This window comes from Capra hircus, chromosome 23, assembly GCF_001704415.2.
Source record: "Capra hircus breed San Clemente chromosome 23, ASM170441v1, whole genome shotgun sequence".
NCBI lineage: Eukaryota > Metazoa > Chordata > Mammalia > Artiodactyla > Bovidae > Capra > Capra hircus.
The window spans coordinates 21,693,522-21,708,553 of record NC_030830.1 but is presented as its reverse complement, the minus strand read 5'-3'; the positions used below and the strand labels follow the sequence as shown (position 1 = coordinate 21,708,553).

Here is a 15,032-nt window from a genome sequence, read left to right as displayed (position 1 = left end):
CATTCTCTTTCTCAGTCATCTTCCACATCTGACTTTGTGGTATCCCACCCACTGTTCAAGGTTATCTCAAATGCCATTCTTCCCTGTTGCCTTGTCTGATTGATTAGACACACAAGAACAGTTGCTCTGTTGGGTTCCTCTTAGACTTAGTCTTCCATTTTCTTAGAACCTGATGTGCTTGCTTTATCTGGCTTAGCTCACTCACCAACACACATGCTGGAACCTACCCCAGTACTTAATAGTACCTTTTAACAGGGTGTCTGGCCCTGTTGGGGCTTTCCAGGTAGCACTAGTGGTAAAGAACCCGCCTGTCAATGCAGGAGATGTAAGAGATACAAATTCAGTCCCTGGGTTGGGAAGATCCCCTGTAAGAGGAAATAGCAACCCACTTCAGTATTCTTGCCTGGAGAATCCCATGGACAGAGGAGCCTGGCAGTCTGCAGTCCATAGGGTTGCAGAGTTGGAAACAACTGAAGCAACTCTGCGCGCGCACACACACACACTGGTCCTGTTGAATGCTCAAGAGATGTTAAATTCTGTGTCCAGAGCAGCTGTCTCTAAGGCAGTTATGAAAATGTGTCCATTCTCTCTTGCGTTATTATCATCACCACAACATTTGCATAATGTCTCACAGTTTAAATGTTCTTCATATAAACTTAAACCCAGGTGGCTAACTTCTTTCCTTTATATTTTGTGGCCCTCTGCTCCACCCATGAATGAACATTTCTGCACATTGTGGGTTGCCCCTGTGCAGCATATGTGTGTGTAATATGCATGTTGAAGGGGGGCAGAATATGCCACCCCAAAATGTGCTCCTCTGGCATGTGAATTATTTGGAGCAATCAAGACCCAGCAGAATCAGAAGAAGCCTTGCACCTCTCCCTTCACGGCCTAAATAACTGAGGTAGGAGGCCTGGTCCAGTGATAGCATTCACCAGAAAAACTTACCTGCTTGGCAGGACAAACATCTCATTAGCAATCACCTGCTCTTCCCATCTTCCTGTGAATTACCCACCTCCCCTTAAAGCCCCAGGCCTCTTTCCCATTCCTTAGCTAAAGATGGCATATAAACTTCAATTGCCTGACTGCCTTTGAGTCTCAAGTTTTCTTGGGCTTCTGTTAAGTATGCAATTAAATTTGTTTTCTCCTGTTGATCTGTCCTAGGTCAATTTAATTATTGAACCAGCCAAAGAAACTAGAAGGAGAAATTTTTCCACCTCTACAACATGGTGTGTGTGTGTGTGCGCTAGCTAAAGCAGGCAGACTTGTGTCTGTGTGTGCTAGTGTGTTCATTTCTCTTGGGCTTCTTGACTGTTTCTTAATGACTTCCCTCCTAGGCTGCTGTTTTCTGAGTCCCTACAAACGTGTGACTATGCACTGTAACTGTGGTTCCTAGACTCTGCTGGATCAGGATTGTAGCAAGAGGGCCAGACTTCCTTATGTAAGCCTTCCTGCACGTCCCCAGAGATGGGGATTTGTGGCTGAACCGTCTCAAACTGTCTGTGGGCCCCTCTCCAGCTGCCACATGTCCTGACATGTGCCCGCAGTCTGGGATTTCACCCGCCTCCACTCAACTCACACGCTCACAACACACACTTGGAGTGCCTACGGTTGGCACTGGCCAAGTCTCCGCCCCCTCCCTTTGCTTAATCTTCGGAATTTCCAGCCGACCTTCCAACAGCTCCCAGCCCAGGGTGGAGTTGAGAAGGACCCGCCCAGTTCTCGGGGTACATAACTAGCTCTGCGGGACTGCGGAGCCACTCGTCCTCCGGCTCAGCTCAGCGCACAATGTGTCACTCTCGCAGCTCCCTCCCCACCATGACCGTCCTGCGGGCTCCGACCCCGGTCTCCTCCACCAGCCCGGGACCCCGACGGGGCTCCGGTCCCGAGATCTTCACCTTCGACCCTCTCCCGGAGCCCGCGGTGGCCCCCGCTGCTCGCCCTAGCGCCACCCGCGGGCATCGAAAGCGCAGCCGTAGGGTCCTCTACCCACGAGTGGTGAGTGTCTCCGAAGTGGACAGACCCGGGGGAAGAGCAGGGTGAACCACTGGACGCCGGGGCCCGAATGACCTGTTCTTTTTATCACCTCCCCTCAGGTCCGGCGTCAGCTGCCAGTAGAGGAACCGAACCCTGCCAAAAGGCTGCTCTTTGTCCTGCTGACCATCATCTTCTGTCAGATCCTGATGGCTGAAGACGGTGCGTCTGTACCCCTGGCCCCGGAGGACGCCTCCAGCGCACCGTCCCCCGCACCCACCGCTGCAGCCCCGGTCTTCGAGCCCCTTAATCTGACCTCGGAGCCCTCGGACTACGCTTTGGATCTCAGCACTTTTCTCCAGCAACACCCGGCCGCCTTCTAACCGGGACTCCCCACTTCCCCCAAAAGAACCTGAAAAACCAAGAAAACACTGGGTGTACCTGGTGCGCGAGAGCGTATCCCAAACTGGGACTCGCGAGGCAACTCGCACTCAGAACACTATGGCGAAGACGCCGGTCCGAGCCTGGGAGAGACAGGCACCGGCACGCCGGGGCTAGGACGGGTGGGGAAGAAGTGCGTCGTTAACTTATTTCTCATTGCTCCTAATAATATTTATGTGTATTTATGTGTGTCCCCCTAGGTGATGGAGGGGTGTATGTAATATTTATTTTAACTTATGCAGGAGTGCGAGATGTGCACCTTGCTGCAAATGCAGGTCTCTGGGTATTTATTGGGCTCTGTGGGGTTGGTGGAGGCAAGCACCCAGAACTGAGCGAGGCCGGGAAAAGGGATGGAGGAAACCCAAGTCGAGAAGGCGCCCGGGCTGGGAGTCAAAGACGGTGGTGGGTCGCAGTGACACTCTCAGTTCTCCAGCATCTCAACTCGCGAGTCTGTGAAGATTCGGGGAACCGTTGAGAATAAGGTCCCTGGCCTACAATCTCCTTGAAGTTACCTCCAAGGGGGTGGCTGCGGGGTTGGTGGGCTGTCAGGAGGCTGCTCTGGGGTCACCCCGTATGTTCTATGAACACAAATAAACTTGATTTACTGTCGGCAGTCATGTGTGTGTCTCTTTACAAGCGGCGGTCCCCCCCTTTCAAGGCGCCAGGAGGAGGAGGAGCCGCGGTCAAGTCCCCAGCTGGTGCTCCTCCCCAGGCCCCTGAGTCCCTCCTCCCGGAGCCATGGAACTCAGCATCTTGTGACCGGACGCTGTCAGTCGTTGCCCAGTCTGCGGTTTTTCTCAGTTAGTTTGCAAGGGGCAAATCCGACGTGAGTCAATCTCCCTCTGCCCGAGTGCGGTACTCACGGAAGTCACGTCGCACGGGGCGGGGCGTGGGGCTGCCTGGGCGGGACTTCCGGCCCCGGAAGGGCGGCTAAGTGTGGCCTCCTCCCCCATACCGGGGCCGCTTCTGCAGCTCTCGAGGGCTGCGGATCTGAGCTGGGCCTGCCGGGAAAGGGGCGGGTCGGACGCCCGAGGCCGGGGGTGGGGTGGAGGGGGGTGGTCCTCCGCGGGGGGCGGGGTCGCGTCTGCAGCAGCAACGGGGTGCGGCTGAATTGGGGGCGCGGGCCCAGCTCCCAGGGAGACCCTACGCGAGTGGCACCTGCTAGACTCCCAGGCCCCCTACGCAGCCCCGCCCTCCCCGGGACCCCAGCCCGGCCGCCGCCCCAGTCCGGGAAGGTAGGTGGGGGAGGGGAGATGGAGTGGGTTGCAGAGGATCAGGGAGGGTAGCGCAAGGGTCTGGGGACCTCTCCGGGTCTGGAGAGCTTCATATCACTGAAGGTGGGGCGCGGTGAGCGGCTGAGGATCGCTGGCTGCGAAATTTCACAGGAAAAGCCTTAGCGAATCCGGGCTTGCGGAAGAGCCTGGGCCTCGGCGTCTGCAGGCTGGGCGGGACTGACTGGAAAGGGAAAGAGTTCGCTCCTGTGGACTGCGCGGCGCCCCTTCGCATCCGCAAAGGCTTTGTCTCCCCCTCCTCCATCTCCAGCCTGAGCCATGTTTTTCACCTGTGGCCCAAATGAGGCCATGGTGGTCTCCGGTAAGTATTGTTTTCTGCTCAGCCAGTGAGCACCCCCTGCAGAGGTCCCTTCAGAGGAAGTCCCTGCAGAGGCCTTTTCCCTCTCTCCCTACCAGCTCCCCAGCACCAGGCCTCCTGTCCACCCCACCCACGATGGCTGCATGCCACCCACTTGTGATTATTCCTTGCGTAGCCTTCCAAGGCCTAGACTGCCCCTGGCCCTTGTCAGCTTCCAGCTTTCCTCGTGGAGGTTGCTCCCCTCTCCTTCCCCAAGGTCTGTCTCCCACGTTACAGCTCTACCGCTACAGCTCTACCGCGGCCACCGGCCACCACAGCTCACTGCCCCCTCCCCGTGCAGGTTTCTGCCGGAGCCCCCCAGTCATGGTGGCTGGAGGCCGTGTCTTTGTCCTGCCCTGCATCCAGCAAATCCAGAGGTAGGTAGCAAGAAAACTGGGGCAAGGGAACCCCCGTTTTCTCCCTTTCTTCCTTTTCACGCTGTCCACCCCTTCTCTTTCCCTTAGGATCTCACTCAACACACTGACCCTCAATGTCAAGAGTGAAAAGGTTTACACTCGCCATGGGGTCCCCATCTCAGTCACTGGCATTGCCCAGGTGAGGCTTTCAGAGCCTTTTCCCCAAAGTCCACTGCCCCACCCAGCATCTTCTGTGTCCCCAGACATTAGGAATCTTCTGACCACGGCTTTCCCTATCTCTGCCTGTGGAGCAATTTCTCTGCAAGTCTCCACATCTCCAGGGATCCCCAAGGCACCTGACTCTCCCTGCCTCTACTCTGGCTTCAGGAGGCCTTCCGCACACCCTCCCCAACTCTATTCTGGCTACAGGTAAAGATCCAGGGTCAGAACAAGGAGATGCTGGCCGCCGCCTGCCAGATGTTCCTGGGGAAGACGGAGGCAGAGATCGCCCACATCGCGCTGGAGACACTGGAGGGCCACCAGAGGGCTATCATGGCCCACATGACCGTGGAGGTGGGCCTGAGGGCAGGGAGAGATGGGGAAGGGATGCCAGACTGCAAGGGGCCTAAGAACCCAGCTAGTCTGAGGAAGACGATGGCCAGAGGATCTGAGCACGTCCCTTCCTTCTTCCTTCCATCCTGTTATCCCAGGAAATCTATAAGGACAGGCAGAAATTCTCAGAGCAGGTTTTCAAAGTGGCCTCCTCAGACCTGGTCAACATGGGCATCAGCGTGGTCAGCTACACCCTGAAGGACATTCACGACGATCAGGTAAACCTCAGCAGTTGGTCCTACCTGCTTCCCTGCTCCCATCTGGTAAACCTTCTCTCCTGAGGATTGAGACATCTGCATCTCTCCACAGGACTATTTGCACTCCTTGGGGAAGGCTCGAACAGCTCAGGTCCAAAAAGATGCTCGGATTGGGGAAGCAGAGGCCAAAAGAGACGCTGGGATCCGGGTGAGAGAGCTGGGGGTTGCTTGGTCTCCGAGGGCTTTTTGTGTACCTGATGGGAGAGGGTGTGGCGCGAGGGCTAGTGGAGCAGGGTTGGCAGAGGATGTAGATGAGGCCGGGCCCAGGGCGAAGATAGAGGAGCTCAGTGGAGAGCAGGATCTCTCCCTTGGGCCTTCTTCTGCCTACTCGGATGCACTACCCAATCTCTGCATGAACAGGAGGCCAAAGCCAAGCAGGAGAAGGTGTCTGCTCAGTACCTGAGTGAGATCGAGATGGCCAAGGCACAGAGGGACTACGAGCTGAAGAAGGCCGCATACGACATCGAAGTCAACACGCGCCGAGCACAGGCTGACCTGGCCTATCAGCTTCAGGTCAGAGTCCCCATGCTGGCCCTGCGGCCAGGCTGTACTTCACTCCCTCCCTGTTCTCCTCCGGCTACCACTCTCTCTCATATCCTGACTTTGATCCCCTTATTTTGACTCTCAGTTTCTGACCCAACTCCTCCATATGAGGAAGATTTAAAAGACCTAAATGTTTCAGCTGAAAAGCAAAGAAAAGGCCTAGAAAGGGGGTGTAGATAGGGCTGATCACGGGCTTGGGGCGGGTTGTATCCTGGGCAAGGGCACCTGGATGAAGGGTGAACCAGAGCTCAGATCGGTCTGTGCTCCACTCCCCAAGCTGTGCATTGTGAATGGGTTTGCATCTCCCCAGAGGAACAAGTGCCTTTTTCTGATTTGCACGGCAGTCCTCCACAGGCTCACAGCAGCCCTGGTGATCACACAGGATGTGAGGAAGAGAAACGTGGACTTGGGCTCTGAATCCCACAAAGTGACCTGGGAGGGCCTTGATAATGCAGCAAAGTGTAGTTGATCCTCATTATTTGCAGATCTTGTATTTGAGAATTTGCCTCAATGCTAAAATGTTTTAAAGAGCTAATGCTAAATGAGCACTGGTTTAAATGCTAAAAGAACACTGGTTTCCCTAGTGCTCTTTGTATTGATGACCATTTGCAGACATGCACAGAGTGGAGAAAAATTTCAGTTGCCTGATAACGTGCCTCTCAGTTGAGGTTGAACAAGATGTTTTTCCCTTCTTGTTTTAGCTCCTGCTGTAAACAATGTCATTTTCGCAGTATATTCACTGCTACATATTTTGCACTTTTGTGCTCTGTGTTGGTGATTTCACAGTTCAAAATGCCCCCAAGTGTAATGAGTGCCGTCTAGCGTTCCTAAGTCCAAGAAGACTTGATGTGCTTGATGGAGAAAATAACGTGTGTTAGATAAGCTTCTTTCAGGCATGAGTTATAGTGCTGTTGGATGTGAGTTCATTGTTAATGAATCAACAAATACATTACATATGGTGTCTTTACGCAGAAATAGATAAAACAAAGATATATAGGACTTCCCTGACAATCCAGTGGTTAAGGCTCTGTGCTTCCAAGTGCAGGGGTCAATCCCTGGTTGGGGAACTAAGATCCCACAATAAGTATTTGTTAATTCAACGTTCATGGCTACTTTATGAAAACCGGAACTACCATGAATAATGAGGATCAACTGTACTTTGAAACCTTTACCCAATATTATGAGATTCATTTTTGCCAAGAGTTGGTGCAGGCTGAAAGCATTAAGTGTAGCACATCTTTAGTTATGATGTTAAATCCCTGGGTGGCTTGACAGGTACCTGAGTGTGGCATAGTACTTTGCTGCTCAAAGTGTGGTCTGCCTCCCAGCACATCCCTGGTGAGCTTGTTATAAATACAAAATCCGAGGCTCCAGCCCAACAGACCAAATCAGAATCTGTATTTTAACAAAATCTCTAGGTGATTCATGTACACATTGAAGTTTGAGAAGCATTGATTTAGTGAAAATCACCAGCTTGCGTGGGACTTTATCTTCTCAACATGGCTTTCCTTGTCTGCTAATCAAAGGATGGCCTGGTTTGGGTTCTGTTCAACTTTTATTAGACCCTTGTTTTGTGTCAGACTTTGTGCTGCTGCTGCTGCTAAGCCACTTCAGTCGTGTCCGACTCTGTGTGACCCCATAGACATCAGCCCACCAGGCTCCCCCGTCCCTGGGATTCTCCAGGCAAGAACACTGGATTGGGTTGCCATTTCCTTCTCCAATGCATGAAAGTGAAAAGTGAAAGTGAAGTCGCTCAGTTGTGTCCAACCCTCAGCGACCAGGCTCCTCTGTCCATGGGATTTTCCAGGCAAGAGTACTGGAGTGGGGTGCCATTGCCTTCTCCGAGACTTTGTGCTAGGTGCTGTAAAAATAAGGATTTGTTCAACAGAGATTTATTAAATGCCTACTAAATGCCAAGCATTGTTTTGGAAGTGAGTATATAAGTATGAATGAGATAGAATAAAATTCCTGCCGTCATGGAGCTTTACATTATAATATATGAGACAACTAATAAGCAAATAAATAATCTTCATTGGCTTAATTAAGTTGTTTAAGTGCTATGAAGAAAATAAATTGGTGGTATTCTATTGGAGGGATACTCTTGTTAGGTTGGGATGATCAGGGAAAGCTTCTGTGAGAAAATGATAGATGACCCTGAAGATGAGAGAGCCAGCAATGTTAAGAGTTGCGAGCCAAGAACGCTCTAGTCCAGTGCTGGTCAAATAGAACTTGTGATAATGGAAATGCTGTATAATTTTTTTATTTTAACTTAGTTATATAAGGCAAGTGACTAGGCAGGGGACTAGCACATGCAAAGATCTTGATGTAAGAAAGAGGGGTTGTGTCCTAGGAACACAAAGGAGGTTTCTGATCCAGCATGACTGGTGTGCTGTGAGTGAGGAGAGGCAGAGGGAACCAGATCTCCTAGGGTTTGGGGAGCCAGTATTCTTGCCTGGAGAATCACCATGGACAGAGGAGCCTGGTGGGTTACAGTCCATGGGGTCGCAGAGAGTAGGACATGACTGAGCAACTAAGCACACAACAGATGGAAACTTAGAAGGAGATTCAAAGCACGAGGGGAAACTATTGGAGAACTTCAGGAAGGGAAGTACTCTGGTCTAGTTTCAATTCAGTTCAGTCGCTCAGTCGTGTCCGACTCTTTGCGACCCCATGAATCGCAGCACGCCAGGCCTCCCTGTCCATCACCAACTCCAGGAGTTCACTCAGACTTGCATTCATCGAGTCAGTGATGCCATCCAGCCATCTCATCCTCTGTCGTCCCCTTCTTCTCCTGCCCCCAATCCCTCCCAGCATCAGAGTCTTCCAATGAGTCAACTCTTTGCATGAGGTGGCCAAAGTACTGGAGTTTCAGCTTTAGCATCATTCCTTCCAAAGAAATCCCAGGGCTGATTTTCTTCAGAATGGACTGGTTGAATCTCCTTGCAGTCCAAGGGACTCTCAAGAGTCTTCTCCAACACCAGTCTGGTCTAGTTTACATTTTTACAAAGAGCAGTCCAGCTGTTGCATCAAGAATTGATTGTCAAAAGAGAACAGAGGAAGCAAGAAGATGAATTAGAAGGTTTGTCAAAGCTGATGAATGACATAAATGCAGCTAATTGCACTCTCTCTTAAAATCTCACTAAATTCACATAGAGTAATTGGGGGAGAAACAAAAGGTGGAGCGAATAGGAACAGAAGGAACAGAAACAATGGCATCGCTGTGGAAGCTGGAAAGTCAGGGCAACTGACGACTAAAGAAGTGTCTGAGACAGCTGAGTGCAAAGCTGCAGGGGAGAAAACAATGAAATGACCCAAGGCACAGAAGTTGTCAGCACCAGGGGCCTCTGGAGCTGGGATAAGTCAGTTGAAATAAGGAGAAACAGGTGAAAAGTGATTTCTCAGAGCTGTCTGCCTCTGAGCGATGCTCCATCTCCCAGTAACAGCCAAGAGACTGCCTATTGAATGCTGAATACTGACTGCTTCCCCAGCCCCTTATTCCACATGACTCCCAGAACCCCCATATTCCAAAGAAGAGATCAGAAGATTGCTCTGGGGAACATGACCAACCCAACATGAAAGACTTGAAGGTCCTAAATCAGAGGTTCCTCAGCAGATGAACTACCCGGGTCACCCTAGAGTGAAGCTGAAAGCCTCTGAGCCTCACCCACATACCCAGAGCTTCCCTTCAGTGTTTCTGACCTTCCTCCCTGTGAGCAGACAAGCACGGACTCCCTGACATATGAAGGGTCCTGCAACAAGAAGGACAGGCCAAAACCACAAGGAGGGCAAAGCAGTTTGAAGGATATGTGCTATGCAGAGAGAAGAAAGCTTTAAAAAAAGGTAATATCCTCAGTAAGATAAAAGAATAATTCATATCCAGCAAATCAGGACATAGGAAACAGAGCTTTTAAAAATTAATAAGGTGGCAGAAATGGAAGAAAAAAAAAACAATGGAAGAGAAATTCTAATAAATTTGTCAGAAGATAGAACAAAACAGATGGAAAAATTAGGAAAGAATATTAGAGGCCAGACCAGGAGATGAAACAGAACAAAATGGAAGGAAGTCATCAGTGGAAAAAATCAGACATGTTTATCTGACTTTCTAGATTGAATGATCCACCAAGTACCTAACATACTGGATGAAAAACATCTGCCTTGAAGCACATCATTGAAATTTCAGAACACCAAGGATGAAAGAACTAAAAGCTTCCAGAGAGAATGACGAGATCTCAAGCAAAGGGTCAAGCAGCAGAATGACTTCAGATTTCTCAAGAAGCTAGAGGACCATGGAGCAATGCCTTCAAAATTCTGGTGGAAAATTAATAACAGCATAGTAACCTGAACTCAGGGGGCTTCCCTGGTGGCTCAGGCGGTAAAGAATCTGTCTGCAATGCAGGAGACCCTGGTTTGATTCTTGCGTTGTGAAGACCCCCTGGAGAAGGGAATGGCAACCCACTCCAGTATTCTTGATCGGAGAATCTCATGGACAGAGGAGCCTGGCGGACTACCAGTCCATGGGGTTGCAAAGAGTCAGGCGCGACTTAGCGACTAACACTTTCACTTTCACAACCTGTACTCAACTGTATCATCATTCAAATAGAAGAACAAAATCAAAAACCCACAGAAGCAAAATCTCAAAAACTTATATCCCGTGTACTCTTTCTGAGGGAACTGCTGGAGGCTGGGTCTAAAGAAGAGAAAGAAGTGGGTGGAAGTGGGGGCTCTAACACAGGAGCACCATGAGCTGCATGCTGAGGTCAAGCATTAACTAGTCCAGTTTGGAACAGGTTTGAAATTTTAGGGTCAAAGAGGACAGGGTACCACGTCTAGAAGCCCCCTTCCTCTGGAATGAACACATGGGCCCTTTAAAGGCAGGGGCTCCATCTCTCATGTGGATATATCACAGGCAAGATGGTGCATGGCTAAGCCAGAGCAATGAGGCAAGAAGTATGTTCTTCCTCCAGACCTCTGCTCACTGACTTGTTGGCAAGAGCCTTCTGACCCCTGTACTCTCCAAGGAATAAGAAAATGAAATCTGCCTAAGTAAGAGGAAGTAGTCTATGATGTATACATACCCTTGTAGTTGCTTACAGTAGCCCTGGAAGGATACACAACAAGCTGGTCACAGTGGTGGTTTGAGAGGAAGGGAACCAACCAGGTAGCTTGAGAAACAGGTGGGAAGAGATCTTGCTTTGCTTTTTTTCTTTTGAATTTGGATGACCTACAAAAGATAAACACACACACACTGTCCCCCTATTCCCCAAAAGCTGGCGAGAGGCTATTCAGAAGCCAGTCACCAGTGGCTTGCACTATGATAACCACTGCACTGATGGAGAGAAATGGCTGGACTTGGAGGTGAGGGATGGTCACCATGCGTGCAGTGTTCTCCAGGCGCTCATACTCTACAGGAAGACTTGGTGGTGAAATAGGAGGTTGGGGAGCTCAGTGGAGGGATGCTTCACCTGGCCTGAGGGCAAACAGAGGCTGGGTTGCAGCCCTATTCAGCCCTGAAGCTAGCTAAGACTGTCTGGGCAACAGCCCTAACCATGGATATTGGCTCTGTTGGGGGAGGACCAGAACCCTCCCCAGGCCATACCTCAGATCTGTCCCAGAAATGGACTGCACTGGGCAGGCTGAGCCCACAGAGACCAGCTGCACATGCTGTGCTCTGTGTTAATATCCTGCCCTGGAGCCTTGGCCCTCCCTGCTTCCCAGGTGCTTGCTCTGCAACTCTGACTCTGAGCATCCCTCCTACGCAGGTGGCCAAGACGAAACAGCAGATCGAGGAGCAGCGGGTGCAGGTGCAGGTGGTGGAGCGGGCCCAGCAGGTGGCAGTGCAGGAGCAGGAGATCGCCCGCCGGGAGAAGGAACTGGAGGCCCGCGTGCGCAAGCCGGCGGAAGCCGAGCGCTACAAGCTGGAGCGTCTGGCGGAGGCAGAGAAGTAAGCACCCCTCCCTGCCCCCCTCAGGGTTCCTTCACCATCTGGGCGTCCCCAGACAAAAAGTTGAGGCCTTTTCTACCTGTCCTCCTTCTGCCGAGTCTTTCTCCCAGAGCAAGGGCTCTTCTTCAGCTACCCTCTCAACTCTCCTTTGCCCAGGTCCCAGCTGATCATGCAGGCGGAGGCAGAAGCAGAGGCTGTGCGGGTGAGCTAGCCAATTGGTGGAGGGAGTGGGGTGCTGCTGCTGCTGGGGTCTCTTGTCCTCACGTGTCCTGTACCCTCCTCAGATGCGTGGGGAAGCAGAGGCCTTTGCAATAGGGGCCCGAGCCAGGGCCGAGGCTGAGCAGATGGCCAAGAAGGCAGAGGCATTCCAGCTGTACCAGGAGGCTGCTCAGCTGGACATGCTGCTGGAGAAGCTGCCCCAGGTCTGGGGTGGGGGTGGGGGTGGTGGAGGGCATATGAACAAGAGCAGAGGAGGGACAGGAGGGAACGAGGGGCCGGGGAGAACCAGGCTAGGGGCCATGAATTAGGGGTGGGAATTACAAGCCAGTGACCAGAACAAGGAAGGGTGATCCTCACAAAAGTGAAGAACAAGGTCTTAAAACCCAGAGTAAGGAGTCTTCGGATGGGTGTGGTGAGACCCTGGTGCTGAGTGGACATCTTACCTACCAGGTGGCGGAGGAGATCAGTGGTCCCTTGACCTCAGCCAATAAGATCACACTGGTGTCCAGTGGAAGTGGGGCCATGGGGGCGGCCAAAGTGACCGGGGAAGTGCTGGACATCCTGAGCCGCCTGCCGGAGAGCGTCGAGAGACTCACAGGCGTCAGCATCTCCCAGGTGAGTGTTTCTAGGGTGGGGCTGGGAGCCAAATTGCCAGGTTCCTGTGGCACATGACACAGCTGGCCCAGCATGGGGCTAGCACCCAGGAGGCCTGGGGCTGCTGACGTTTAGTTACTGCTTTCCGTGTGCCAGACAGAGTGCTAAGCTCCTGCAGAAATGGTTTAGAAAACTTTTTAAAATCAAACTTCCTTTGGGGTGTGTAGGGTTTTACAAAGTGAAGAAACTGAACTTTCAGTTTAGCCCATGTCATTCATACATGGTGAAGCTGGGCTTCAAACCCAGGCCCGCTGTCTGTAGAGCTTGTGCTCTTCTTGGTCAACGTGTGTGTGTGTGTGTGTGTGTGTCTGTGTCTGTGTGTGTGTGTGGGTGGGTGGGTGTATGGGTGTGTGTGTGTGTGTGTGTGTGTGTGTGTATGGGGGTGTGTGTCTGTGTGTGGGTGTGTGGGTGGGTGTGGGTGTATGGGGGGGTGTGTGTGTGTAGCTCAGTTGTGTCCAACTCTATCCAACCCTATGAACTGTGACGTGTGTGTGTGTGTGTGTGTGTGTGTGTGTGTGTGTCTGGCTCTGTGTATGTAGCTCGTTGTGTCCAACTCTGTCCAACCCTATGAACTGTGACGTGTGTGTGTGTGTGTGTGTGTCTGGCTCTGTGTATGTAGCTCAGCTGTGTCCAACTCTGTCCAACCCTATGAACTGTGACGTGTGTGTGTGTGTGTCTGGCTCTGTGTATGTAGCTCAGTTGTGTCCAACTCTATCCAACCCTATGAACTGTGACGTGTGTGTGTGTGTGTGTGTGTCTGGCTCTGTATGTAGCTCAGTTGTGTCCAACTCTATCCAACCCTATGAACTGTGATGTGTGTGTGTGTGTGTGTGTCTGGCTCTGTGTATGTAGCTCAGTTGTGTCCAACTCTATCCAACCCTATGAACTGTAGCCCACCAGGCTTCTCTGTCCATGGAATTCTTCAGGCAAGAATACTGGAGTGGGTTGCCATGCCCTTCTCCAGGGGATTTTCTTGATCCAGGGATCAAACCTGGGTCTCCTGCATTGCAGGCAGACTGTCTTCTGGGTCACCAGGGAACTAACCCACTAGTAGAAGGAACTGGTTACAGCCTGTTGACGTTGAATTCCAAGGCGTATCATTGCTTTCCTTGGTGCCTGTTTAGTCACCTGTTGGTTATGGTAGGGATCAGGGAGTGGGATCTGGAGCCAGACTGTTGTGGTGTGAATCCTGGCTGCAGTGCATGCCAGCTGACCTTAGACAAGTTCATTTTCTCTGCACTTATTTCCTCACCTTAAAGCCAGGTCAATTAGAAGTAACCACCTTGTTGAATTAAGGGGATTAAATGGGTAAATACTTGCAGAGTTTAGTGCCTAGCACATAGTACTATATGAAGAGTGTGTTAAATAAATGCCTATGTAAATAAAAGCACTGGGCTTAATCAGTGACCCTTGAGCTGGGTTCCTTGGAGTCTCCCTGAGGGCTGCACTGTATGATTGGGAGCTGAGGGCCTGTACAAGCAGAGATCTGGCCCCCTTCATCCCTTTCTTCACTCATGCAAGAATTTGAATGACTGTTTGGCAAAGGGGGTGAGATAGGATACTAGGGAAAACTAGAATACTTCTGTAAGAATGTCTTCCCTGCAGCCCATTCACCCATATAGGAGCCTGGGAGAACAGGGTACCTGGTTCACACAGTCACCACTGTTGTTTTTTGCTAGGTGAACCACAAGCCTCTGCGAACAGCCTGAGCCCTGGACCTTCGTGATGCCCCATCTCATAACTCAAGTTGCCTGAATGGTCCCGTTACTGCACGCACTTCAGCTGGTTCCCTGAGCACATCACCTGTCCTTGCCAAATAGCCTGTGCCTTGCCTTGGAAGGGAGTTGTTCCCTTTCCCAATCCCATACTGCCAAGACTGCCAGTCCCCTAGGGCTCCCATGCCTTCTGATGACCCACCCCCAACTTATTTAAACTAAGCCTGTTGTCCAGAATTCTTCCCTGACCAAATCTTGAGGGATGGTCTGCAGGTCTCAACTTTGTGAAATAAATCAGTAAGTACTGATACTTAGTTCAGTGTAACGAATTCAAAAAATGCTTGAGTGTAGCTTTCTCTCTTGCAGTCAATGTGGTTTTTACAGTGGGAGTGAAGCGGCAGTTACTTGTATACTGATAAGAGTTGTAGAATACCCCCACTCTACCCTGAAGTTCATTAGTCAGAAAAGCATCCTTAAGTAGAAGCAGTATCAGTAATTAACGTTAGTCCCTAGAATTACTGAAAATAAAGCAAAAAGGGAAATTTGAGACTGTTAACATTGTGTTCTTTATAGCATGAGTTATTAGGTGGAACACTAAACTGTCAGTTTAGAATGGGACTATGATATGACACCACCCCTCCCCAGGTGTCTTTTGCCTTAGGCCGAGAAAACCCACATACCCATAACTAAA

At 51.1% G+C, this 15,032-nt stretch overlaps 2 protein-coding genes across 4 annotated transcripts; both read left to right on the top strand.

The window, feature by feature from the left end:
* On the top strand, positions 1,741–3,028 carry IER3 (immediate early response 3). The gene is made up of 2 exons (XM_005696631.3): positions 1,741–1,998; positions 2,097–3,028. Exons 1-2 carry the CDS (start codon positions 1,789–1,791, stop codon positions 2,355–2,357), a joined length of 471 nt encoding a protein of 156 aa, XP_005696688.3. The 5' UTR covers positions 1,741–1,788; the 3' UTR covers positions 2,358–3,028.
* Positions 3,330–14,888, top strand: FLOT1 (flotillin 1). 3 transcript variants are annotated; one of them, XM_018038858.1, is made up of 13 exons: positions 3,330–3,650; positions 3,801–4,008; positions 4,346–4,421; positions 4,509–4,599; positions 4,830–4,973; positions 5,111–5,230; positions 5,322–5,417; positions 5,630–5,782; positions 11,572–11,753; positions 11,910–11,955; positions 12,038–12,175; positions 12,423–12,587; positions 14,306–14,888. In XM_018038858.1, exons 2-13 carry the CDS (start codon positions 3,966–3,968, stop codon positions 14,333–14,335), a joined length of 1,284 nt encoding a protein of 427 aa, XP_017894347.1. In that variant the 5' UTR covers positions 3,330–3,650; positions 3,801–3,965; the 3' UTR covers positions 14,336–14,888. The 3 variants fall into 3 exon arrangements, with proteins under 3 accessions (XP_017894347.1, XP_017894348.1, XP_017894349.1); XM_018038860.1 differs by lacking the exon at positions 4,509–4,599 and having other exon boundaries at positions 3,635–3,650; XM_018038859.1 differs by lacking the exon at positions 4,509–4,599 and having other exon boundaries at positions 3,506–4,008.

Excerpts from the sequence above, each read along its gene's own strand:
- FLOT1 (XM_018038858.1), top strand. The coding sequence starts at position 3,966 with ATGTTTTTCACCTGTGGCCCAAATGAGGCCATGGTGGTCTCCG. Across the intron at positions 4,422-4,508 it reads TGCATCCAGCAAATCCAGAG|GATCTCACTCAACACACTGA; the intron begins GTAGGTAGCAAG and ends TCTTTCCCTTAG. Across the intron at positions 12,588-14,305 it reads CAGGCGTCAGCATCTCCCAG|GTGAACCACAAGCCTCTGCG; the intron begins GTGAGTGTTTCT and ends GTTTTTTGCTAG.
- IER3 (XM_005696631.3), top strand. The coding sequence starts at position 1,789 with ATGTGTCACTCTCGCAGCTCCCTCCCCACCATGACCGTCCTGCGGGCT. Across the intron at positions 1,999-2,096 it reads GGGTCCTCTACCCACGAGTG|GTCCGGCGTCAGCTGCCAGT; the intron begins GTGAGTGTCTCC and ends ACCTCCCCTCAG.